This window comes from Canis lupus, chromosome 11 (genome assembly GCF_048164855.1).
Source record: "Canis lupus baileyi chromosome 11, mCanLup2.hap1, whole genome shotgun sequence".
Classification (NCBI taxonomy): Eukaryota; Metazoa; Chordata; class Mammalia; order Carnivora; family Canidae; genus Canis; species Canis lupus.
In genome coordinates this window covers 26149803-26175315 of record NC_132848.1, presented here as the reverse complement: position 1 = coordinate 26175315, position 25513 = coordinate 26149803, and the positions used below count along the sequence as shown (strand labels likewise).

At 49.0% G+C, this 25513-nt stretch overlaps 2 protein-coding genes and 1 long non-coding RNA gene across 15 annotated transcripts in view; 2 read left to right on the top strand and 1 right to left on the bottom strand.

Annotated features, from left to right (window-relative positions):
- The window catches only part of MEI1 (meiotic double-stranded break formation protein 1), a 73199-nt gene extending 66813 nt beyond the window's left edge, over positions 1-6386 (top strand). For 6 of the 12 annotated variants that reach the window (XM_072843751.1, XM_072843752.1, XM_072843747.1 and 3 more), the window contains 5 exons: positions 3053-3134; positions 3533-3687; positions 5010-5141; positions 5328-5437; positions 6209-6386. In XM_072843751.1, coding sequence (XP_072699852.1) covers positions 3053-3134; positions 3533-3687; positions 5010-5141; positions 5328-5437; positions 6209-6254 — 525 coding nt within the window. In that variant the 3' untranslated portion in view covers positions 6255-6386. The other 6 variants (XM_072843753.1, XM_072843746.1, XM_072843749.1 and 3 more) reach the window with 5 other exon arrangements.
- On the bottom strand, positions 3014-7313 carry LOC140642751 (uncharacterized). Its single transcript, XR_012039158.1, has 2 exons — positions 7110-7313; positions 3014-6567 (listed from the first exon to the last, which is right to left on the bottom strand). It is a non-coding gene; the product is annotated as an uncharacterized lncRNA (long non-coding RNA).
- Positions 7314-7358: 45 nt separating this feature from the next.
- CCDC134 (coiled-coil domain containing 134) lies at positions 7359-25495 on the top strand. 2 transcript variants are annotated; one of them, XM_072843742.1, is made up of 7 exons: positions 7359-7517; positions 9276-9394; positions 10248-10369; positions 10585-10669; positions 12800-12981; positions 13275-13346; positions 21173-25495. In XM_072843742.1, the coding sequence occupies exons 2-7, from the start codon at positions 9292-9294 to the stop codon at positions 21296-21298; spliced, it is 690 nt and encodes a 229-aa protein (XP_072699843.1). In that variant the 5' UTR covers positions 7359-7517; positions 9276-9291; the 3' UTR covers positions 21299-25495. The 2 variants fall into 2 exon arrangements, with proteins under 2 accessions (XP_072699843.1, XP_072699842.1); XM_072843741.1 differs by having other exon boundaries at positions 12728-12981.
- The last annotated feature ends 18 nt before the right edge of the window (positions 25496-25513 follow it).

Below are 25513 nucleotides of genomic sequence, written 5' to 3'. Positions count from 1 at the left end.
CTCAGGCCACAGCTCTTCACCAGATGGGGAAGCCAAAGGCAGTGGCTGGGTATTATACCAAGTGGTCTTGGGTATTTGGGAAGAGGCTGGAAATTCCCACTGGTTAAGAGTTAATTTTAGATTGGAGAAGGAGAAAGGGCACAAAGCCTAGGGTTTTCTAGACCTGCCACCTATTGATATGTACAGGTGTCCTCAGATCAAGTATTTTTTTTTCCCTCTGGCTCTCATTTTCTCAGCTATAAAATGAGGTGAGTAGATTAGCTCAAACATTTGAATATGTGCCTTGGAGGCCTTAGGGGTTCTGTGGAGAAAACCCAGGGGTTGTTAAAGAGGGGAGTGTTCTGTTGTGCATTTTATGAGGCTGCTCTCACCCTTTATTGTTTACTCTGTGTCAAGCACTGGCTGAATAGTCTATACCCATTCTCATCCAACCCTGTCAGCAACTCAGTAATTTTTTCTTATCCCCAGTCAGCAAGGATAAGTGACCTTAGCCAGAGTCACCTAGAGTAAGTGATTAATAAGCAAGGATGCAAGCCCAAGTCTGTCCCATATTCTTTTTTCTTTCTTTCTTTTTAAAAGATTTTCTTTGAGAGAGAGAATGAGAGCATGGGCAGGGCATGTGGCAGAGAGAGAGAGGGACAAACAGATTCCCTGCTACTGCTGAGCAGGAAGCCCAACTCAGGGGCTCAATCCCAGGACCCTGAGATCATGACCCAAGCCAAAGTCAGATGCCTAACCAACTGAGCCACCCACATGCTCCTGTCCCCTATTCTTAACCACCACATTGCTGCCTTCCAAAGAACAGTGTGAAGACAGCATAGCCTCTTTGGGGGTTAGTTTTTGCATTTTAAAAAATGCAAATGTTTTTGAGATGTAACTTACATGCAACAAAATTTACTGGTTTTAAGTGTACAATTAAATGAGCTTTTACAGTTTTGTAAACACTACCACAATCATGGTATTGAACATTTCCATCACTCCAGAAAGTTCCCTTGTGCTCCTTTTAGTCCATCTCTTCTCCCTATCCCTGTCCCTCATAAACACTGATCAGCTTTCTGTCACTATAGTTTTGCCGTTTCTAGAATTTATATAAATAAAATACAAAATGTGGTCTTGTGTGTCTAGCTTCTGTCACTTAGCTTAATGCTTTTGAGGCTCATTCACATTGTCATGTGTGTCAGTACTTCATTTCTTTTCATTGGTGAGTAGTCATCCATTATATGGCTATACCACAACTGTTTATCCATTCACCTATTGATTTGGGACTTCTAAATTTTTGGCTATTATGCATAAAGTTCTTAAACTGAATTATAAGTCTTTGTGTGGACATATGGCTTCATTTCTCGTGGGTACATATCTAGGAGTGAAATTGCTGGGTCAAATGACATACTCACTTTCTAATGTGTGTAACAAGTTACCACAAATGTAATGGCTTAGCCCCACACTGTGTATTATCCCACAGTTCTCTACTCAGACTCAGAAGTCTGGGTGGGTTTGACCAAATTCTTTATTCAGGGTTTCACAAGGCTGAAATCAAGGTGGTGGCCAGGCTGGGTGCTTATCTGGAGGAAAGATCCACTTCTTGGGACGCCGGGGTGGCTCAGTGGTTGAGCATCTGCAATCGGCTCAGGGCATGATCCTGGAGTCCTGCACTGGGCTCTCTGCATGGAGCTTGCTTCTCCCTCTGCCTGTGTCTCTGCCTTTCATTGTGTCTCTCATGAATAAATAAATAAAATCTTAAAAAATCCACTTCTTCCTCAGCGGCCTCTTCCAGGTTCTTGAGGTTGCCCACATTCTTCCTTACCCAGCCCCTCTATCTTCAAACCACCAATGATGCATGCTGAGTCCTTCTCACACCTTCAGGTTCTCTGGTTCTGTCACCAGACAGACAAAACTGTTTTTCAAGGGTTGGTGTAACTAGATTGAGCCCAAACAATCTTCCTTTTGCCATATTCCGTAGCATAATCACAGGAGTAAAATCTGGGGGCAAAGGTCAGGAGACTGACTTGTCTTAAAATTCTGCCTACCACATAAGGTAAGTATATGTTTACTTTATAAGAAACCATCCAACTGTTTTTCCAAAATGACTGCACCATTCTACTTTCCCACCAGAAGTTGAGAGTTCCAGTTGCTTCAGATTCTGGCCAACATGGTATTGTCAGTCTTTTTAACTATTTGTGGGTTTTTGTGGTGTCTCATGGTAGTTTTCATTTGGATTTCCCTAATGCCTGATGATAATGAGATCTTTTGGTATCCTTATTAGAGCATAAAATTTTGTTTGATGTAAGGTTCTGCTTGAAAAAAAGGTTGAAAGAGGGGTGCCTGGGTGGCTCAGTCTGTCATTTGCCTTCAGCTCAGGTCATGATCCCAAGGTCCTGGGATGGAGCTCTGTGTCAGGCTCTCTGCTCAGTGGGGAGCCTGTTTCTTCCTCTTCCTCTGCTTGTGTTCTCTGTGTCAAATAAATAAAATCTTAAAAAAAAAAAAAGGTTGAAACCTACTGGCTTAGATAAACTGAGGTTCTTACAGAGTGTAATCTGTGAATCTCTTAGTGGGGCTCAGGGCTTAACCACTTTTCTGAAACCGTGAAACAGTCTCTCTTTTCTTTTTTTAAAGATTTTATTTATTTATTTGAGAAAGAGAGCAGGAGTGGGGGCGTGTACAGAGGGAGAGGGAGAAGCAGACTCCTCGCTGATCAGGGAGCCCAAAGTGGGGCTCGACATGGGGCTCTATCCCAGAACCCTGAGATCATGACCTGAGCCAACAGCAGCAGCTTAAGCAACTGAGCCACCCAGGTGCCTCTCCTTTTCTGAAACAGTCTCTTGAATGTAGATAAATGTAGGTAAATCGTCAGTATAAGCACTATGCTCCATGTGTGGTTTAGAGATGAAAGCAACAAACATTTCTTGATTATCTACAGGGTTACAATCCCAAATCTGAAATTCTGAAATCCAAATTATTCTGAAAACCAAATGATTTTTTCTTGGTTGGTATCAAAACTCATTGGTAGCAAAACTTAACACGAATGGGTTTTATTTGTTTATTTTTTTTACAGAAGGACCCTCTTTTGTCTTATGCCTGTGTTGGCTGCCTGGAAGCCTTGCTTGACTACCTGCATGCCCGGAGCCCAGACATTGGTAGAAGCCCTCCCCATTCTCTGATGTTCCCATAGGGCTGGCCAGCCCCTGCCACCTTTCTGTCTCAGACTCCCAACCTCTGGTTTTTGATTTACATTCATTTTGTTTAATTCTTTTCACAACATGCAAGGGCATTGCAATGCCCATTATATGGATGAGGACACTATGGTCCAAAGAGGTCAAGTAACCTGCCCAACCAAAATCACAAAAGCTCCAAAGTTGCAGAACCCTTCCCACAATAGTGGGATATGTGGTCTCCCTAAGCCATGCAGCATAGGTGGATAGAAGCCCAGGGAAAAAAGAAACTTCCAGTGGCCAGTTTGTCCAATGCCCTGCCTCTAGCTGAGCAGCCCCTTTTTAAGCCAATAAAAGAAATTCCTCTTCATCAATGTTCCAAGGCCTATGGAAAAGCAGTAACAACCCAGGGCGACTGATGTTTCCTATAGCATTTCATGTGGTCTCCCAGCCCTGGAATCGGTTTTTGCTGTTTACCCTCCTGGATGCTGGAGAGAGTTCCTTCCTCAGACCTGAAATCTTGAGGCTCATGACCCTGGTAAGTACAGAATGGATAGTCCTGTGGGGTGAAGAATGTCATTAGCTGGGTGTTTTTGAAGAGTCCAGGTAGAAGGGTAGAAAGTAGAGGGGCTGGGTGGGCCTTTACCTTACAAGAGGCCTGCTCAGAGAATTTCCTGTAAACACCCACATCTTTTCACCCCAAAAGACCCAAATACTCTAATTCATTCACACATGAAACATTGGCCAGGGCCTGCTGCCACATCTAGATCCTATGTTAGGGACCAAAGAGGTCACTGAGCCAAATGCTCTGGCTTTTAAGGGTCCCTCAGTCTAGAGAAGGATATAGATAAGGAAACTAATAGTTAAAACAAGACAGTATTAGTGGCACAGAAGATATGCTAAGTGCTTGGAATGCAGTAAGTGCCTATTGAATAAACAACAAAGTGAGCCTGTGAATGATAGTGAAGTGGATCAATGAATAAATCAGTATTTGGTATGGGAACACAGAGAAGAGTACAGTTGACCATTGAATACTATGGGGGTTAGGGGTGCTGACCCCCTCACAGTTGGAAATCTGCATGTTAGCTTTTGACTCCCCCTCCCCATACTAACTACTAATAGCCCACTGTTGACTGGAAGCCTTACCGATAACATAAACACGTATTTCACATGTTCTATGTACTAAATACTGTATTCTTACAATAAAGGAAGCTAGAAAAAATGTTAAAATCATAAAGGGAAACTACTTTTACAGTACTGTACTATATTTACCCCAAATAAATATACAGGTCTGTGTATAAGCAGACCTGTGCAGTTCACTCCTGTGTTGTTCAAAGGTCAACTGTAATAGCTTCTGCCAGAGCCAGAAGGGAGAGGTGAATAAGGATGTAGTAAGCACTAAGTTAATGCCTGTATTTCTTTAATGAAATGAAAGAACATTCAACAGGAAGGTAACATTTTAGCTGAGACTTGAAGGATTAATAGGCCAAGAAGAAAAATATTCCAGATAGTGGAAGTGAAAGCAGGGACACGAGCACATGGTGGTATATTTGGGTAACCACATGTATTCTATTTTGGCCATGAGTGTGAGGTGACAGGCCAGGGAGTGAGGGGAAGAGTACTGAAGGGGTCAGCAGGACCAACTCTCAGGGTTTCACAGTCTGCCTCATTTACCCCACTCTTCTATGATACAACCCCACCACCTCTGCCCACTGACCCTGAGCTCCTGAAGGCAGGGTTCTCTGGGCTTCAGATCTATGCCCTCAGCCCAGTGCCAAACACAGCAGAGGCACAGGAAATGTCAGTGAATGAAGGAGATACCAAATCTCTGTGTGTTTGGGGCTTTTCTCCCTGGCCTAGTTTGTGCGGTTCCAGAGCAGCAGTGTCCTCTCTCACGAGGAGGTGGATCATGTTCTGCAAGGCGCAGCTTTGACTGACCTCTCCACCCTGTCGAACACCACACTTCAGGCTCTGCATAGCTTCTTCCTGCAGGTGGGTGGGAAGGGAATGCTGTATAGCCACCATAAGGCTAGATCCACTCACCACCATCTTCACTATGGAGAATGGGCGCTCTAGCCACAGCGGCCAATGGGAAGCCAGGAATGCAGAGGGTAGAGGGTAGAGAGGGTCTGTATGGAGTGGCCACTGAGGCCTGTATTCCCTGCCACCTTCTCTCAGGTCCAGAGCATGGGCCTCCTGGCTGATCACAGCATGGCTCAGACCTTGCAGACCTCGTTGGAGGGCCTTACCCCCAGCACCTCCTCCGCCCAGCCGCCCCTGGACATGCTGTATCCTTTCTTGCATCTGGGAGCCTTGGTCTGGGCAAGGTCACCCAGGCTATGGGAGGCTGTGGCATCATGCTTCAGAGGGGTGACACTCTCTGTAGCCTTGTCCTTTAAAGTATATGTGTTAATGAGGATAATTAATAGTGATAGCAAGGACAATGACTTACTGTTTTAAATTCCCACCAAGGACCAGACACATTACATGCACTGTGTCTAATCCTCACAGAAGGTAGAGGTGTTAGCATAGCTGTAACTTAGACCAGAGAGGTTAAATGACATGCCCAGAATCACACAGTGATAGCATTAAGATGTGACCCCTGTTTGTCTCCAAAGCCACATCACCAAACTCAGGAAGGAGCCAGTCTTTCCCCAAGAGTTTTAGAGAAAGTAGTCCAAACCCAGTTCATACTGGTGCTTCCCTCAGCCTAATGGTGCATGTATGCACGCGCTTGATGACTGACCTGTCCCCGAGAAAGACTGGGGCTGTGGGCAGTGGCTAGAGGCCCTCTGGGGTGGTTGTGGTGCTCCAGACACCAGTGGAGCTGGTGGGTGTTGTGTGGTCGTGCTTCCTCCGCACCCCCACTGGCTACCTCCTTGTCCCTCCTCCTTCCCCTGTGCCTGAAACGGTTCTGTTAAATAGCAACTACCTACCCAGGTGTTGAGGTCCCAGTGTTAGAATCCAGCCCACAATTCTGAAGAATTCTGGGCTCTGGAAGTGTGGTTCTCCCATGGTTGGCTCTACCTTTCTGCTGTTCTCCTCTCATGTTCTGCCAGTTACCTGGGAGGAGTGGCTGTATCCCTGTCCCACATCAGAGACTGACCCTCATGACTCGAAGGCCCAGAAACAGAGAGAAGAGAAAATCAGAGCAGAATTATTGGGCAAATGGATGACAATTGTAGCCATTTACTCCATTGTTGACATGGAATAAGGAAATAAAATGATACACTCGCATGTCTCTGTTGGCTCTGTAAAAACATTTCAGTCTCAACTTCTCTGGACTCCCTGGAGCTGGTAACTCTGCCAGTCAGATAGTGGATTGCTTCAGAAAGGAATGTGTCCTGGTAACATGTAAGAAGCACCAGCCGGTTGCCTCAGCTGTACTCAGAAAATACCCGGCCGGCCATCCACGGGGCTAGAAGTGCGAGAAAGGCTAAGTGTTCGCTACCTGCTACTGCTACCCGTGCGATCCAAGTGCCCTAGAGGCACTCTACCTGCTGCCTCACCTCATGTGAAGGTGGAGAGAGGTGCAATGCCCAGGTAAGGAGGCTGAGCAGGGCAAATCTGCCTCGCTAGCCGAGCCCCCACTGTTCCCTGGCTGAAGCAGGCCCCTCGTGTTTCCCTGGGCTCTCCCCAGCACTTGTATTTCTATGTCCACGTGTGCGGTTCTTTTACTGTCGGCTCTCCACACCTGTGCCTGCTTCCTGCTCCCAGCTCAGCCCACCGCGCCTCTGCCTCCCGGTCCCCCACCCCCACCCCCTCTGGGTGCCGGGAACTGGGCAGCCCACCCTTACTCCTGGGGTCTGGCTGTACCGACCCTGCACAAAACTGAACTCCGGCCTAATGAACGGATAGGGAGGCCCCCGAGACTGGGTTTAGAAGCTGGTGGGACTGGAGCAGAGGCGCCAACTTCGCACTGCAGGGTTCTTAGAAAAACAACAGCGAGTCGTGACCCACCGAACCGATCCGGTCAATTTCGGCTTAACACTGTCAGCTGATGGAAAGTTTCGGTCAGGGCCCCAGTCCGCTGACGCGCCCTTTGAGTCGGGCCCAGACCCCACGCAGACTTCACTTCCTCCAACCTGAAGGAGACGCGGCGGCCAGCCCGAGCGCCCGGCACGGGGTGGGCGGGACACGACTCCCCTTCGCTGCGCTCGGCCCGCGGGGGGCGGGGCCGGAAGTGAGGTCAGCGGGGCGGCGGTCGCGGCCCGCGCTCATTGGCCGGCAGCGGCGCTCGGAGGTTCCTGCGCTACCGCTGGCGCCTAGTGTGAGGTCCCGCGCCTTTGCTACTCGCCCCGCGGGTCGTGGAGCGGGGCTGCTCGCCGAAGTCCTGCCCGCGCGCCCCTTCCCGCAGCGCCCGGCCAGGTAGGTGGGGGCAGGGGTCGGGGGAGGGCGGGCTCCCGGTGGGGGGTGGGGAGGCAGGAACCAGGGGCCCTGAACCTGCTGCTGGGTTAGGGGGATGAGACTCGGGGCTCCGAACACTTCTTGTTGGAAGGACTCGTTCTCTCCCCTGGGGAGACCCAAAGGGCTCGGGGCAGCAAGCCGGGTCCGCGAGCCCGCGTGGCCGGCTCAGATCCCACCGTCGCCATATCCACCCTCACAGAATGGGTTCGGAGTAGGTACCCAGCACCCAACCAGGAGGAGCGCTGGGAGCGCACGGGGCGGGATTGAGAGGCAGGGCGAGCGGGAGTAACTAGAAAAAGCAGAATCCGCCTCCACGAAGTCCGCTTTTTCGGTTTTCCTTCCCAACTTCTTTTCCCTTTCAGTCATTACCGGCTGTCTAATACCCCCAGGCTTCAAGTTCTGCCCTAGCCCAGGTCTGGTTCCCTGAGTTTAGAGCTTCACGTGGAAGGCAGGTGGTCCTGGGTGCACTTGGGCTACTCCTTCCCATTTTTAAGGCTTCAGTTGTCTCCTCTTCGTAGGATGGCTCCGAGGCGGTTCTCTGAATGATCTCTGCAGGCTCTGTCAATAACAGCATCTTTCCCCTGGAGCAGGTGTCCTGATAGAACAGTGGCAGCTTTGAGGTAGCCTGTGTACATTTAGAATCTTGGTTTAGCCTGCGGATAGCTGAGTTCTTTGGGCAGTCACCTCACTTTTTTTGTGCCTTGGTTTCCACATTGGTAAAATTGTGCCGCTCTCATCTCAGTGGGAGGCCTCCTCTGACCACGGTTTCATATTGCATCCCACCAACTCCTTCATCCTTCTCTGCTTATTTTACAAGTTTATTGATTGTTTCCCCTACTACAGACAAAAGTACCACGAATGCAGTGATTTTGTTTGTATTAGACACTGCTGTATTCCCAGCTCTAAATGAGTGTGGTACTCAGAAAATAATTAGGGAATGGTGCTCCAGTAGGAACAGGTGTTGTGGTGCCCGTGGTTCCATAGTGAATGAGTGGCAGCCTTCTTACCCAAGCCTGTGCTGCCTCCTTTCCTGCCCTACATCCCTTCTTCTGTTCTTTTTTTCTTAAAGATTTTATTTTTAAATAACCTCTACACCCAGTGTGGGGCTCGAACTTACAACCTCAAGATCAAGAGTTGCATGCTCCACTGAGTGAGCCAAGCAGGTGCCTCATTTCTTTTGTTCTGATGATAAAAGTCAGAGAGGGAGGGAAACTGCAAGTTTCATATGTCCCCTGACTGCCTGGGCTTCCTTAACCAGATAATTTCTTGGGATCCAGCATGGGATGTGTTGAAAGGAAATAATGACCAGCCCCTCTTTCCCCAGGCTAATACTCACCCAGTCCTTTCTCCCTACAGCAAGGAGATGACTTTCTTATCTCTGTTTTACAGGTGGAAAAGCTGAGGCTCAGAGGCTGAGCAATTTGCCTGAGGGCCCACAGTCAGAGGCAGAGCTCCAGCCCACAGTTCTAGACACTGACTCCTGTGCCTTAAGCATCCCTAAATTACCAATATTACCTGTTTCATCCTTTCTACCATCCCACAGTGTTTGTGTGTCTGTTGGTCACAGGCCCTGGGCCGAGACTGGTACTCCAGGGCTTCCCAAAACTGAATTTGTGGTATTTGGAGGCCATGTTATGTCAGGAAGTTGCCATTCACTTGCATTCTGTGTTTTATATAACCAAGCTCTGGATCTCACCTCTCTCTGGGTTACTTTCCTAGCTCTAGGATCTTACCTATGGATCTTCTTCAGTTCCTGGCCTTCTTCTTCATCCTGCTATTGTCTGGGACAGGAGTCACAGGCGCCCTGAAAACCTCCCTGGACCCTAGTCTGGAAATCTGTATCCTTTGGGATGGCAAGGGGGTTAATGAGCTGTTTCTAAGGAGATCTATAAACAGTCTTTCTGTACCCACAACCCCTTGGATTCCAGGGTTGGAGCAGACGCAGCCTAAGGGGACAGGGGAGAAAAAGTGAGGTTCTCTAACCAAACTTTGATCAAGTCAATTCTCTTCTGATCCTCAGGTTCCGCATATGTTAAATGGAGAAGGCAAGGCAACCCCCACAGGGGCTCTGAGGATTGTGCATGTGTTTTGCATGTTGTGGGTAAGACTCGGGCCCTGGTATACTAGGCTCCCTACTTTGGCCAGGCTTTGGGGACACAGAGAAGAGTCAGGACCAGTCAGTCCCTGTCTTTGAGGAATTCACAGGCCTTACGCTGGACTCTGTAATCAGCACTAATGAACCATGGACAGGAAGGAGAGGCATGTAGATACACGGTGCTTTGGCTTTGGAACTGGGTCTTAAAAGAACAGAAACTCATGGAGAAAGGGGTGGTGGCATTCCAGGCAAAGTGTACATTATAAGCAGAGGAGTGGAGGTTCTGGGAATAGTGAATGGTTGTAAAAGGTGGCAGGAAGACCATGGGAGGGGAGGACAGGAGCCAGTTCCTAAGGGATGTGTTCAGGGTGTTGGATATAGAATCTTGTGTGAAATGGACAAACGATACATTGCAGGATATCTGTGCCTCTCAGTTTGTTTCTTCCCTGGAGGTGGGAGGAGGGGGAGTGTCTCAGCTATGGGCATCTATGGCCCTTGCAGATACTTGCTGGTTGGGAATGGGCCCTCTGGACTGGGACCAGTGGATTATCCAGGCAGGAGTATGGGTGTAAGCCCCTTAACTTAATGCTATTCAGACAAGAAGATGTTTGAGGTGAAACGACGAGAACAGCTGTTGGCACTGAAAAACCTGGCACAGCTAAACGATGTTCACCAGCAGTACAAGATTCTTGATGTCATGCTCAAGGGGCTCTTTAAGGTGCGTAGGGGCTCTTTAAGGTGCGTGTGGGCACGGGGTAGCTCATGGCAGGCCTAGTCTTTGTTCTGGGCACTGATGATGGGTAGGAGTTCCCTAAGGGGATGGTGTTCAATGAGGGGGAACTATATGCACAAGATTTGAAATAGGGTTTAAATAAATAGGGCCATCTGTGAAGCGTTCTGCAAAGCCGCTCAGCCTAGGTGGGGTTCCCTCAGGTGCTGGAGGACTCACGGACAGTGCTCATTGCTGCAGATGTGCTCCCAGATGGGCCCTTCCCCCAGGACGAGAAACTGAAGGATGGTATGGTCTTCCCAATCCTACCCTTTCCTCCTCCCCACTACCTTAATCTTCTACAGCTGCTTCTTCCCTCCTATTCTTCTCACTTTTTTTCTCTGGAAGTATCCTCTTACAACACCTTGTCCCATATTTCTCCAGGCATTTCTAGGCTTCAGAGCCAGTTTTCTGGGCCCCTGATGTGGGTATATTCCTTTGTCCTGTACTGTGCTTGGGGCATGAGAAACAGAGAAGCCTCTGCCCATGACCCCACCTCAGGGATTCTTGCCTTTTCTACCATCCTGACCCTTGTAGAGAAGGCAAGGGTTGTTCCTATTTATAGGAGAAAAAGCAGTTCTGTTGAAGAGACTGGCCAGTGTGGGCAGTTAAGAGTGCTCTTTACTACTGTTTTAAAGCCCCAATTCCCTTAAATCCTTTTTGAGACACTGGGAAGAACAGATAAGATAATGTTCTGTGTCCTCTTATCTCCTCTTCCAAGAATTGTTCTCCTGTGGTAATTCCCCCCCCCCCCCATTAAGTGGTTATATTCTAACAATAAAACTGGTTAGATTATACTGTCTGGGAAAAGATGGAAATAGCACTTAAATGTCAAATGGTGGGGACTTTACAAACATCACCTCAAATCTCTGCTCTCAGAGGAAGGCACCATTGCCTCCATTTTCTAGATAAAAGAGGACAAGTAGTTTGCTCTTGCAAACCTGTAAACCAAGCTAACTCCTGAGCTCTTTGAGGTTCAAGATTGTTCTGAAGCCCAGAGGTTCCCACTCCACTTGTCTTGGACCCAACCTGGCATCTACTTATCTCTCTGTGTGGCCTGGCCAGTGCTGGTGAGGGCTGCCTGGGCTTTATCTGCAGTGGTGGCTCAAACAGGGACTTATAGCAGGGCTGGGTATGTAGTTATAGCCTAGGTTGTGGGGGGACCTGCTGCCATGATGGACATACTAACTTAGTCTGAACTGATCTGTTGATGAGAAGAAGGACATTAATGGGAAAATTGGTGAAATTCAGATAAGGTCTAATAATTAATATCGATGTTAATTTCTTTGTTTGGATAGTTGTACAATAGTTATATTAGATGAAGACATTAGGGGAAGCCAAGTGAAGGAATTTTATAATATATGATGGAAGCCTAAAATTATTTTAATATAAGTTTGTTTTTTTTTTTAAGGTTTTATTTATTTATTCATGATAGAGAGGGAGAGGCAGAGACACAGGCAGAGGGAGAAGTAGGCTCCATGCCCGGAGCCCTTCACGGAACTCAATCCCGGGACTCCAGGATCATGCCCTGGGCCAAAGGCAGGTGCTGAACCGCCTAGCCACCCAGGGATCCCCTAATATAAGAACTTAAGTAGTTAAAACATAATAAAATTGGGAGGTGCCTGGGTGGCTCAGTTTGGTTAAGCATTTGCCTTTGGCTCAGGTTATGATACTAGGTCCTGAAATCTAGCCCCACATTGGGCTCCCTTCTCAGTGGGAAGTCTGCTTCTCCTTTCTCTCTGACACTGCCCTGCTTGCGTGCCCACGTGCTCTCTCTCTCTCTTTCTCTCTCAAATAAATAAATAAAATCTTTAAAATAAAATAAAACTGGAAAGCGATTTAAAAAACCGCCAAAACCCTAATGTGTTCCCTGGTTGTCCTAATAGTCATGACCCCTCACACATACTACAGTTGTGTTAACTGTGGGGCCTGGCTCTGGATATTTAAAGGCCAAGTTGGGGAAATAAGATCCAGCCAAGCCTCATGTGACGCATGTGTCTTCATGTGCAGAATGGCACCCGTCTCTCTGGTCCCCACAACAAATGAGATACAGGGGGAAGAGCATGGCCTTTGGAGTCAGACCTGGGTTTGCAGCCCAGATTTGCCACTCACCAGCCATCTGAGCCTCATTTTCTGTCTGTAAAATGGGAACAGCAGCCTTATCTCCCTCAAGGTGGCTTTGAGGATTCATTGATCTGGTGGACCTACAGCCATTAGCACACACTATACACGTGGTCAGCACCTGTGGATAGTGGGCACAGTTCCCTTGTCTGATTAGTAGGCTTAGTGGGCTTCTACTCTCTGTAGGGTGGCTGGGGCTGGCCAGATGGGCAACAGAAGGGCATCTGCCCAGGCCACTCATCAGGATCCTCTTGCCAGCTTTCTCCCAAGTAGTGGAGAACACAGCCTTCTTCGGTGATGTGGTGCTGCGCTTCCCGAGGATTGTGCACCACTACTTTGACCACAATTCCAACTGGAACCTCCTTATCCGCTGGGGCATCAGCTTCTGCAACCAGTCGGGCGTGTTTGACCAGGGGCCCCACTCGCCCATCCTTAGCCTGGTAAGGACTAGGGCAGAGGAGGTTCAGGAGCCCTCTGCCTGGTGGTGTACTGTGAACCTTGAATCTGCCTTCATTTGGGCCTGAATGTCAGCCCTTGGTTGTGCTTTCTGTGATAAGCCTCAGGGCGCCTTGAGATGCTATCTCAGGGAGTTCTGTGGTGACCTGGGTCCCTAGGGGTCATCACCTTTTTCACATCTGCCTAAGCGTTGGGCCTGGGTCCCACCATGGAGGGAGTGGCTGTGGGTAAGGAGTCAGGAGAAGGCAGAGGATGACTAATTTTTCTTCATCCATAGATGGCCCAGGAGCTGGGGATCAGTGAGAAAGACTCTGACTTCCAGAACCCATTTAAAGTAGACCGCCCAGAGGTAAGCTCTTGGGGCCTATGGCCATGTGTGGTCTGCCTCTGCCAGGTCATGGGAAGCCAGGTCATATAGGGGCTGGAGCATGAGGGCTTTCAACTTGGAGCCAGACATACTTGGGGTTGAATCCATATTCCATCACTTGCTCATTGGTGTCTTTGAGTAAGCCCTGTCTTCGTTTCAGGCTCTCTGTCTTTTCATGGTATATGGACCCCAGCTGTAGGGGAGGCAGTCAGAGGCTGCAAACACACCCATCCCGATGTATAATAGGCATCCAACATCAAGTGGATGCTGGGGAGATCAGGCCATGCTTCTCTGCCCTTGAGCTTCTGAGCACTCAGCCAGGCTTCTGTCTCACATTCCTGCATATGCTTTCATCCAGAGGTGGGCTCTGAGGGCTGAAGCTGCAGGGTAGGATGACAGATGGGGACACATACAGTAGAGGGGAGAAGGGAATCAGGTAGAGGGGCAGGAAAGGCTGGAGGACTGGACTTGTCAAATCACAGGCTCTCAACTCTGGTGTAGGGAGATGTGTCAGGGTCTTCGAGGGACCTAGGATTTTAGCCTGCTACTGTTCCATGGATGCTGAGAGGTCAGAGACATCAGAGTTTATTATAGCAAAAACAGTATCCAGACTGTTGGCCTGGTCATATGGGTTCCCCTTGTTCCCCAAGTCACCCGTGCAGATGCTATGCATGCAGTGGGTTTGTGTGAATCTGAAAAATACCAAGCTTGAAATATTTATAGCCTTTATAGTGAATAGAAGCAAACTTACTCTTAGAGGGGCAGTTGTCATGTCATCCTTCCCAGTTTTCTGCAAGCTTTCCTGACAAATGGCCCAGATACAGAGTGATCGGGGCTTTTCTTTCTTGGTGTACCCAGTGAGAACATGGAGGGATATTCAGGGCTCTTGTTGATTGCCTCCCCCACAGTGTCCCCCATCCCTCCCCACACCCTCTCCCCAGCCCTCTTAGCTTAACTTAAATTTCCACATGAATGTGCTATTCAGTCTCATTGATCTGATAGGTAGAGGCTAGGACCAAATATGTTCAGTTTGTTTCATACTGCCATTAGATTAAAGCTTCCATAATAGGACTCTGAGCAACAGAATGAAGCCAGCCTGCAGTGTTGAGCTCAACCCTCTAGTGTTGCAGATTCAGCTAGCTGTGATAAGTCGTGGGTGGGCCAGTAGGTCTTAAGTTAGACAACCAGAATGTGCTCTAAGGCCAGTCAGTTACTCGTTACCGTCCACACATCCTTGATGTCATTGTCAGTAGTTACAGGGAGCAATAAATGGACCCAAAGCAGCCCTTATCCCCAGCAAAAGGACATTTCTTTTTTTTTTTTTTTCTATTTAGAGAGAGAGTATGCACATTCATGTGTTAGTGGACAGGGTGGGAGGGCAGAGGAGGAGAGAGAGCAAGAGAATCTTAAGCCGGCTCCATGCCCAGCATGGAGCCTGACATTGGGGCTCAGGGCTCCATTTCATACCCCTGGGTTTGAGAGATCATGACCTGAGCCGAAATCAAGAGTCTGATGCTTAATCAACTGAGCCACCAGGCACCCCAGTAAAGAGACATTTCATGGCCCACTGCTTCCCACATACTACTACTTGATTTGAATCATCGTTATATTATTGACCTGAGCCCTGAGGGCAATATCACTATGGAGTTGCAGCCTCAGTTGCCCTACTTGGCATAATGGAAGGGCACTCAGGCATCAGGAGAAGCAGATGGATTTTTATCTATCAGATTAAAACAGGTTGTACTGCCATCTATGTCTGCACAGGGTCATTTTGGGAACTGCTTTTGATGGCATTGGGCACATTAAAATAGTTCACTACTGACCATATCCATAAGAGTTTTCCTATCACAAGGTTGAGAGTAACATACCCAACAGCTGATCAGATTGTCAGCTGCAGCTGCCACTTGGCTTGGGCAGACTCTAGAATTATTTGCCAAATGGCAGGGCTAGATCTAAGAGACCAAGAGGATTAATTGTTCCTTCCCCAGATGCTAAGATTATTGCTACAGAATCAGTGTGCCACATCCCAGTACCCACAATTCCACTTTTTCTCTAATTGTCCCCTACTCTCACCTGGACTTTCTTTCCTCCAGAAGGGTCAGATATGAATGGGACAAGAGCATTTTTACAAAACATTCAAAGACACATATTTTCCTGGGGAGATCAGGCCATGCTTCTCTGCATGGGCCTGATCCATCATGGGCCACATGGGCCACTGTAGGGGTACTAGAGGGAGCATACCCAACCAAGTGGTTATTATCCTAACGATCTCAGGTCATACCATTCCAACCAGGGACTCTAGGTGGTCAAGTCAGAAATACAGAGTCCTCTGCTTTGCTCCTGTCCCTGGTGGAAGGTATGTCGCCAGTCTAGTACAATGATGCATTTAGGTGGCAATGCTAGTTAACTGGGCATTATAGTCTTGATCAGTGTTTTGATTCTGGTTGGTCTCATCAGGGAATGGGCCTTATGACAGGCATCTAAACAAGTGATCTGGATTATTAAATTATCAACCACTATTTGTTTTCATAGTTTGTGGCCTCAAAGAGGAATGGTTGTCTTTGATCTGCCCATCCATAGTCTTCTGAGTGGCAGGCCATTAGCATAATGACAGTCAGTAGAAATATGATGTGCATGATATTAGGAATATTATCTAGGCAAGGCTGGTGGCTTCTAATTCTGATCATTATCTGACTGGCCTTGTTGCAGTCAGTCTTCCAGCATTGTCACTGGGGCTGCTGCTGCCAATAGACAAGAGTGTCTAGGGTTCCCAAGAGCACCCCCAGGTTTGATGAGGAATGAGTGTATAGTTCTGCTCATGGCTGTAATTTAGGATACAATGCAAAATCAGGAGAGGGAAAAAGGCTCATAGGGTGAATTTTGAGGGAAACCAGGCATAAGCCTCCAAGAGTCCTCTCCCAATAGAGTTCTTCAGGACATACTTCATTCCCTCAGCAACAAGATGTGACATGTGAGAAGCTGTCTGTCAGGGAGGTTCATTAAAGACTCGGTTCCTAGGGTTTTTATCAGGAGCTGGTCACTTAAGCGCCTACAGCCCAGTGCATACCAGAATTCCAGACAACCAGGGGAAAAGCACGTGTTCAGCATAAACCACATTGTTGGCAAAGTTTAGGCTCAGTGAGTCACTCATCACTTAAGGTGGTGAGAGCCCTCCCAAAATCCAAGTTTCCAGATACCAGCCAAGATCCAACTTTAGAAGCAGGCCTTTCAAAGGATAGCAGTCAGACTGGCTATTTAACTCTTCTGGACAGTGCCATTAGCTCTTAATTTAGGTGAACAATTAGTGGATCAGGCATCAGTATTTAGTGGAACCTCTGAATCAAGGCCCCCTTTGAACCAGAGGCTTTGCTTCAGGCAGTAGAATGGGAGATGTGGGTTTTCCTACTAGGGTTGCTGTCACCCTGTCATGTAACATCCCTCGAGGTTGCTTGCTTCCATTGCAACCCTGATAAATGGCCAGTGTAAGAGCAGTCAGAGCATATCCAGCAAGAATATGCAGGGACACTCAAGGCCGTGGCCAATTGCCTTTTTCAGTGAGGGGCACCCACAGGGATGCTTTATTGCTGCGACACTGGCTCTCCTTGCCTTGTAGATCAGGAATGCCTCTGACACAGGAGGAGGGTGAGAGCATGCACCAGAGAGAATGGATATAGGATAGATTTAGTTTGGCTCTGTCCCAGTGTGCTCTGCTTGGAAATTACCATAGCAGTAACATGCTTGCCTTACTTCTTGTTGGCTGGGGACATTCTCAAGATTTTACCCACTGTTTGGCATTCAGTAGGGACCTGTCCTACCAGCAGCAGTTCAGGTTTACTCAGCTCCCCTCATGTACTCTCCATGCCAGGGAGTGTTCTGGGATGTCCTCTCCTCCTTCTTAGGTACCCATCACTAGAATGAACTCCCACCTCTATCTGCAGGCACGTCCCAGACGTCAGCCCTCTGGAGGCTGGGGAGGAACCAGCAAAGAAGTCCTAGAATGACAGTGTGAGAGTAGAAACCCAGGAGGTGATTGTTTCCCAGAGTCCCTGTGAGGAGAGTGTAGCAAAGAGAGAGTGAATGGCTTGTAGCAAGCATCTGCTGGAAGGCCGAGGAGCATGAGGCCTGAGAACTGGCCCCTGGCTTTAGGAATATGGACACTGGCTATCAGAGATCCTAATATAAGCTGTTTTGGTGGAGCAGTGGGGACAGAGATTAGATTTCAAGAGAATGAGAGTCAAGGAAGTGAGCACAGCAGATGCAGACTACCTTTGAAGAGCTTTCTTTTCAAGGGGAACAGACCAATGGGAGAATAGCTGGAAGGAGTGTGGATTCCAGGGGAAATTTTAGGTAGGAGAGACTAGGCATTTTGGCATGTTGATGGAAATAGCACATTAAGGAAGAAGAATGGATGGTGCAGGAGCGGGAGAGTTGCTGGAGCTTCATCCCTGAGCAAGTAAGGCAGGGGAGATTTGGTGCCTGGAAGAGCAGTGTGGGCACAGAAGCAGCTGGGTTGATGGATGTGGAGGTAGGAGCTTGTGGAAGTTGTCTTGTGAGTGTTTCTGTCCTCTACAATGGTGTGTGGGGGAGGAGTGGAGTAGGGTTGGGGGCTCAAAGTGTGTCTAGGAGAATGGCTGAGTGAGCAGACCAAGGAGACATCCCAGATTGCCAGGCAGCACAAAGGGCCCACTTGAGGTTAACCTCAGGAATTCTTTTTAAACGTTTTTATTTATTTATTTATTTATGAGAGACACACAGAGAGAGGGAGAGACATAGGCAGAGGGAGAAGCAGGCTCCCTTGGGGGAGCCCAATGTGGGACTTGATTCCCAGGCCCAGAGATCATGACCTGAGCCAAAGGCAGATGGTCAACCACTGAGCCACCCAGGCACCCCTAACATCAGGAATTTAAAATAGGCATTAGGGCAGGCCCAGTGGTGCAGCGGTTTAGTGCCGCCTACAGCGCTGGGTGTGATCCTGGAGACCCTGAGTCGAGTCCCGCGTTGGGCTCCCTGCATGGAGCCTGCTTCTCCCTCTGCCTGTGTCTCTGCCTCTCTCTCTCTCTCTGTATCTCTATGAATAAATAAATAAAATCTTTAAAAAATTTAAAATAAAATAGGCATTAGGCCTAGTGGGAAGGGGGTCTGGGAAAAGGAGAGGCAGTGTTTCTCTTCTGACCAAGTCAGGTTTGGGCTCCCCTGGTGAGGCTGAGCCTTCTGGGGTTGCCGGGCCCAGATCTTTTGACTTCCTCTACCCCAGCCAGAAGCCACACCTCTGTGACTTGGGGAGTCTCCCAGCTCCTCACCCATCTCAAGAAGATCAGAATTAATTAATAGGGATAAGAGGCAGAGTGTGGTAGGGGGGAACACTGTCCAGAGAGGTGGGAGGCCCTGGGGACTAGTTCCAGTTGTGCCTCCCACTTGCTATATGACTTAAGCATATCACTTACCCTTTCTGGGCCACAGTTCTCTGATTTCACCCCATCTTCCAGATATTCAATCTAATGTGGCAGGTACTTTGCTCTGCAGGTAGACCTTCGTTTGTTTTTAATTTCTACCTTGATCAACATTTGTCACATTTGCCCTAAATAAATGGGGATATTTCACAGCAGAGTTAACATGAGTTTGGGGTACTATTGCTGCATTTCATATTCTAACATGGTTCATTCATTTATTTAAAAAATACATACTGGGATGCCCGGGTGGCTCAGTGGTTGAGCATCTGGTTCGCCAGGGCATGATCCCAGGGTGCTGGTATCCAGCCCCACATTAGGGTCCCTGCTCAGCGGGGAGTCTGCTTCTCTCTCTGCCTCTGCCTCTCTCCCTGCTTGTGTGCTCTCTCTCTCTCTCTCTCTCTCTCTCTCTCTCAAATAAACAAATAAAATCTTAAAAAACAACAACAACGTACTGAGTGCCATCTATATGCCAGGCAGGGGATGCCTAGGTGGCTCAGTGGTTGAGCATCTGCCTTCAGCTCAGGACGTGATCCCAGAGTTCTGGGATCAAGTCCCACATCAGGCTCCTGCATGGAGCCCGTTTCTCCTCCCTCTGCCTGTGTCTCTGCCTCTCTCTGTGTGTCTCTCAAGAAATAAATACACAAGACCTTTAAAAAAAAAAAAAAAATATATATATATATATATATAAGCCAGGCAGGTCCTGTGCTAGGGGGTGGTATAGCAGTGAGCAACACCTGACAGGATCCTCTTGTCCTTGTCCTGCGGGGTGGGGGTGGGGGGGGGGTGGGGGGGGGTGGTGGCAGGCACGAAGCATGTGATCATGAGGGAGGAGCCAGCCCCAGCCCCAGCCAGGAGTCAGGGCAGGTCCCTGAGAGTGGTGACTGCTGAGCAGGAGCTAATGTAGCAAAGGGGGCAGGAACAGGACCACAGCATGTACAGAGGCTTGAAGTGGGAGCGACCAGGGCATCCAAGAACCCAAGGCAGGGAGTGTGAGGGAGGAACACGGGTAGGCAGCATGGGCCTGCAGATGCAGCATTTGGAACTTGATCCTGAGAGTAATGCAGAGTAGAGTCACAGAAGGGTTTAAGCAGGAGTGTGACATGGTCAGATTTGCATTTTGCTTTTTTTAAAAGATTTTATTTATTCATGATAGAGAGAGAGAGAGAGAGAGAGAGAGGCAGAGACACAGGCAGAAGGAGAAGCAGGCTCCATGCCGGGAGCCCGACGCAGGACTCGATCCCGGGACTCCAGGATCTCGCCCTGGGCCAAAGGCAGGTGCTGAACTGCTGAGCCACCCAGGGATCCCCGCAGATTTGCATTTCGAAAAGAACTAACTGCAGTGAGGAGAATGACTAGAGAATGACCAGAGTGGGTGGAGAGAGCCTTAGGAAGCCCGGAGAGTCATTGGGAGGGAAGTGGAGATGGTGATGGGGTTAGTGATAGGAGAGACGGAGAGAAATAGATGAGTTTGGGAGAGACTTAGAGTTATAATGAGCCATGCCTTGGCCAAGGACTCCACGTGGAGGGAGAAGGGGGGCAGCATGGAGCCCTGCTGTTCTTGAGGACAGGGACACTGGAAGAAGATTGGGTTTTGGGGAGATGGAGGCATACCAAGTGTGGGGCATATTTGGGATATCCTAGTGGCGTTTAGATATGGAGATGTAGATTTGAGCAGCAACTGACATATACACGTAACAAAAGCCGTGGGTTTAGATGAGCTAGTCTGCAGAGAGCAGACGCCCTGGGGATTGCAGTTGAGGAATGCCTCCACTGAAATCCTCTTCTTCCCACCCTGGCTTGCCCTGTGTTCCTGTCTCTTCACCAGGACCACCATCCACGTACCATGGAAGCCGAGAGCCTGGGCACTACCATCTTCTTTTCCACCTCCTTTTCAGGGTTGTCAGTTTGACCTCTGACCCACTGCTTTCTGTGTACTCCAATGCTTGGGCTTCTCTGCAGCTTGTTTGAAAGCAGCGGGATGCCCACAGTCCCTGCTCTCACTGGTGCCCTCCCCTCCTCAGGGTGTGGGGGAGAGGGGTGGGTCTATGGTCATCTTGGGCACTCAGCCGCCTCACCTTGAGGAGTCTGCTTATGGTTTCGCAGATGTCCCATGCAGGTTCACACCTCAGCACCTGCCCCTCTCTCATCCTGTTTGCCTGGTGAGCTCCTGGATATCTTTCAAAATGCTCTAAGCAGCTTTTCCCAAGCTTATTGAACTATCTCCTTGTCTGTAGGCTCCATGAGGACAGGGCCTGAGTCTAAGCAATCTTCCCACCACCACAAGCCTACAGCAGCCTAGCTCAGAGCAAACTCTTTGCTGCCTGCAGACTAAACCAGACTGCTCTGCTCTTCTCTCAGTTCATTTCCAGCACCGACCCTTTCCAGAAAGCCCTGAGGGAGGAGGAGAAACGCAGGAAGAAAGAGGAGAAGCGGAAAGAGATCCGAAAAGGCCCACGGATCTCAAGATCCCAGTCTGAGTTATAGCCATGAGCAGCCCAGGGCTCAAGGGGCCAGGAGGAGACCAGTCCAGAGGAAGAGGTGGAGGTATCGACTGGTGGTGAGAGCTGGCCCTTGTGAAAGAGGAGGTGGCATTCCCTCAGCCCTCTGGAGCCGGCTCTGCGCCCTAACAGAAGTGACTGGGCCACAGAGGGCTGGATTTCCTCCCAGGGGCCTCCCTGGAGGGAGTTCCAAGGGGGCCTTCAGAGGATGCCATGCTGCAAATCAAACCACATCAAGATGCTGGGGGATGCTGAAGGGATCCCAGCTGGACTCTCCCTTTGGGTTAGGACTGCTGGCCAGCTGGCTGCCACCTTTCTGGAGGAGGCAGCAAAAACCAGGCTCTGAGCCACTTGTGGAAGTGCCATGCCTGCTGCTGGCCCCACTGTGGCACTAAGCTGCCCAGCACAGGTCCCAGCTCCCTGCAGTGATATAATAAAAGCCAGCAAACCCTCCGAGCTAACCAAGGCTGGTTTGGGTCCCAGGGAGCTGTGAACCCTTTCGTGGGGCAGGGGCCTGGGTAGGGGGACCAGGCATCCTCCAAGATGTAGAGACTACCTTAAAGGATATTCCCACCTCATTACAAGGAGCCCTAGGCCCTGGCAAGGCAGTGAAGCAGGGGCTTGGCTTAGCTCTCCTATTCCCTTCTCAGCACTGTCCTTCATGAAGGAGTGAGCAACACGATCTCTGTCCTCAGATCTCTGGAGACCGTTCATGAGCAGGTGCAGGGTAGAGTCAACATGTAGTGTCTGGCAACCCTAGAAGTCCCTTGGCCTGTGGGTAGAGGATGTCAGGGGACAGGCTGTAGCTCTGCAGAAGGCTGTGCTTTGCAATGGCAGTGCTGCCCCAAACTGGATTGGTCAGATGGAGAGTTCCCCATAGCAGAGACCAGGGGCCATAGAGCAGGGAATCTGCAGAGGGAATTAGGCCCTGAATGGGCAGCTACCCTTGAATCATGCTTCTCCCAGGCAGAGGAAGGAGGGACTCCGATGGGAATTCCAGTTGTTTCTCTGACCTTGCCAAGTCATATCTGTCTCTTAAAAGAGGAGAAACACATGACTATCCCAGAACCCTCCACCACCACCCCCACCTCTGATAAGAGTCCAAGAGAGATGGGAGTTTTGTCTCCGCCCCTCAGACTTGCTGAGTGACCTGACCCAGCCCTTCCCTGTGCTGTGGCTTCATTGGCAAAATGAATTTTAGTCTGAATCCTCTGCCCAGCCCTAAACTGCTTCTTTGAGTCTGGGGCCTGGCTTCTCAGTGACAGATGCTCTTTTCTGATGGGTCTTATGTCACCCTGTATGTATAGTTAAAGAGGGGTCAGTCTTACCTATCTTCACCTCTGTCCTGTCTGGCTCCCCTCTCCTTCTAGGCTCTACCTTCTACACCTTCAGCCTCTCCATCCTCAAATGGGCCCAAGTTTCCCCATCTGACACCTTCAAAGAAAGAAACAGAACCACTCAGCTCTCCCCCTCTCTCCTTCCCTTTGATGCCACTGGTGAATTGTTCCTGGAACTCCACCTCAAGTCTTAACTGTAGGCAGAGCCTTCCGATTTCCTTGTCAGGAAGTATAGAGGCCGTGGTTCCTTGCAGCTAGTATTCAGTCCTCTGAGCAAAGTGCCATTAACCAGATGTACCAACCATAATAGGAGTTGTGCTGGTGGAGGTAGTGGCTGCTGGGACTAGAGTTACCAGTGGGGCAGGGGATGAGGGCGGTTCTAGTAGCCACACTGTCTTCACTGGTGTTTTCAGCATGGTCTTAGATATTGTTCCTGTCTGCTGAGCTTCAGAGTCCAATCTGAGGCACCCCTGGAGAATCTCAGAGCTCCCCTATATCCTCAGAGGCAGGGTTTTTCAACAGTGGCATTTATTTACCTTTAGGGCCAGATAATTCTTTGTTGTGTATATAAGGATGGCTGTTCTGAGTGTTGTAGGATATTAGCATTCTTAGCTTCTGCCTACCAGATGCTAGTAGCAGTCTCTGGACATTACTAGATGACCCCTGGGGGCAAAATCTCCCTGGTCCACAGCCCTTGTTCCTCCTCATCCCAGTCCCACATCTTTGTCTGCTGTCCCTGGTTCCTCAGTCAGTGCCCCCAGGGAGATGCTGTTGGAAGCTCTCTGAGATGATCCTTCCAGGCTTCTGGGCTAGTATGTTGTCCTGGTTCTCTACCCTCAGTCTGAGTCTGCTCTGTCTCTTCCTGATTCCTCTTTCCTCACCTGCCCCTTAAACAAAACATTTTAAGCTAAATCTCTCCTCTCTGCTCTTTTTTTCTTAGTAGCTGCATCCTCTGAGACTCCAAAGCTGATGGCACCTGCCCTCTTGCCCCTTATAACCCTAAGTCCTTATGTTTCAGTTTTTCCAAAACCAAACTTACTAGTTCCCATCCCCAAGCCTAATCTCTGTGTCAATCCGTAGGGTACATGTTCTTGCCTAATCCTGGAGGAGGTGACAACTAAATCTGGGGGAGGAGGAAGGGCACGGGGCACGGTGAGCAAAGCCCTAAAAAGGGAGGTGTCAAAGGTAGTAAATGAAAAAGGATATGCAAAGTTCACTTCCTCTGGCCTGTAGTAATTGCCCAGTATGTGGTATATCTCTGGATATATGGTTGTCTGCTCCCTCCCTTTTCAAGTGGAGAACCTAGGTCCCTTTTTTTTTTTTTTAAGATTTATTTATTTATGATAGAGAGAGAGAGAGAGAGAGAGAGGCAGAGACACAGGAGGAGGGAGAAGCAGGAGCCCGACGCAGGACTCGATCCTGGGACTCCAGGATCGCGCCCCAGGCCAAAGGCAGGCGCCAAACCGCCGAGCCACCCAGGGATCCCTGAGAACCTAGGTCCTAAGGAGTGACGTGTCTAAGGCTGCTCCAGCCCCGAGAGCCAGTCTCTGTATTCCCAGTCAGGACAAAGTGCCAACTGGAAGAGATGTTCAGTTAGGTGGGATCCAGGGCCACAGGGAGAATGCCAGTGTTCTGCTGAGGCTGGGTGCAGCAAAGCCACCTTTCTTTGGCAGTTTCTACTGAGCCTTCATGTGTGCCTCTGTAGGCCACTTTGTTAGGCACTGCAGCCTCTGGACAGGTCCAGTTGGGAGTTGGGACAGCACAGAGTGAGAGTAGGGTGTGCCTACTTCCCTGTTCATGCAGCCCTCTTCTCTGGGTTGGGAGACCACTAGACCAAAGTGACTTATGGTAGGCCAGCAGACAGTCACCCTTCAGTGTGGGGAGCCCTGCAAGAGGCTTAGTCAAAGGTGGCACTGCCCAAGTCAATGCCTGGTCCTGAGCAGAGCAGCAGGGTTTGGTTTTCTGTCTCAGGGTAAGACTAGTAGGTGTAGTCTGCATGTGAGCTCTTCTACATGTGAACAATGAAGAAACATTCTTGTCCTTTTTTCCCCCCAAAATAGGCAACCTTTTTCTTGTTATACATGTTCATTATAAGAAGTAATTTAAACAATGCTGAAATACCAAGGAGGAAATAAAATTAACCCTAAATCCAACCACCCTGTAATCAATGACTGACAGTCAGCTGTTGGACCTTCCAGCCTTTTAACTTTTTTTTTTTCCAGCCTTTTAACTCTTAATGTGAACACATCTCTATTTTGTTGGTTACAATAGCTGCTGTGTATGGGCACATACAGTATGTCAGGCCTTATGCCAAGAGTGCACTGGCAGCAGCAGCTCCTGCCTTAGGGTCTTTGTCCATATCTGTTCCCATGGCTACGTGAGACACGATTCCTCAAAATTTTAGGTTTCTTCTGAATTGTCAGAGTCCTTTGTTAGTTGCATCACACCCACTACTTTCCCTTGATGATTTGTGCCATTGTCTGCTTTTTACTGTTTAATGTCTGTTCTTTCACTACCGGAAGCTCTCAGAGGGTCAGGAACTGCCACTTTTTGCCTGTCAGAGACATTCAATAAATATTGTCGAATGAATGTGCAAATGATCTCGTTTAATCTTCAAAACTGAGAGAGCACTGTTTCCCCTGCATTTGAGATGACAAAACTGAGGCTTAGAGCAGTTATTTAGCCAGCCCAAGGCCACACTGGATCCACCTGTCTGCCTCCACGTGGCCTATGTGCTCTCCCCTCTTGACCACAAGAAACCTACTTTTCCTTTTTAACAATATATTGTGAGAGTCTTGGTCAATAAATAGACATTTATGTACCTCATCTTTGATGATGCCATGGTATCCCATCGTGTGGCTGTA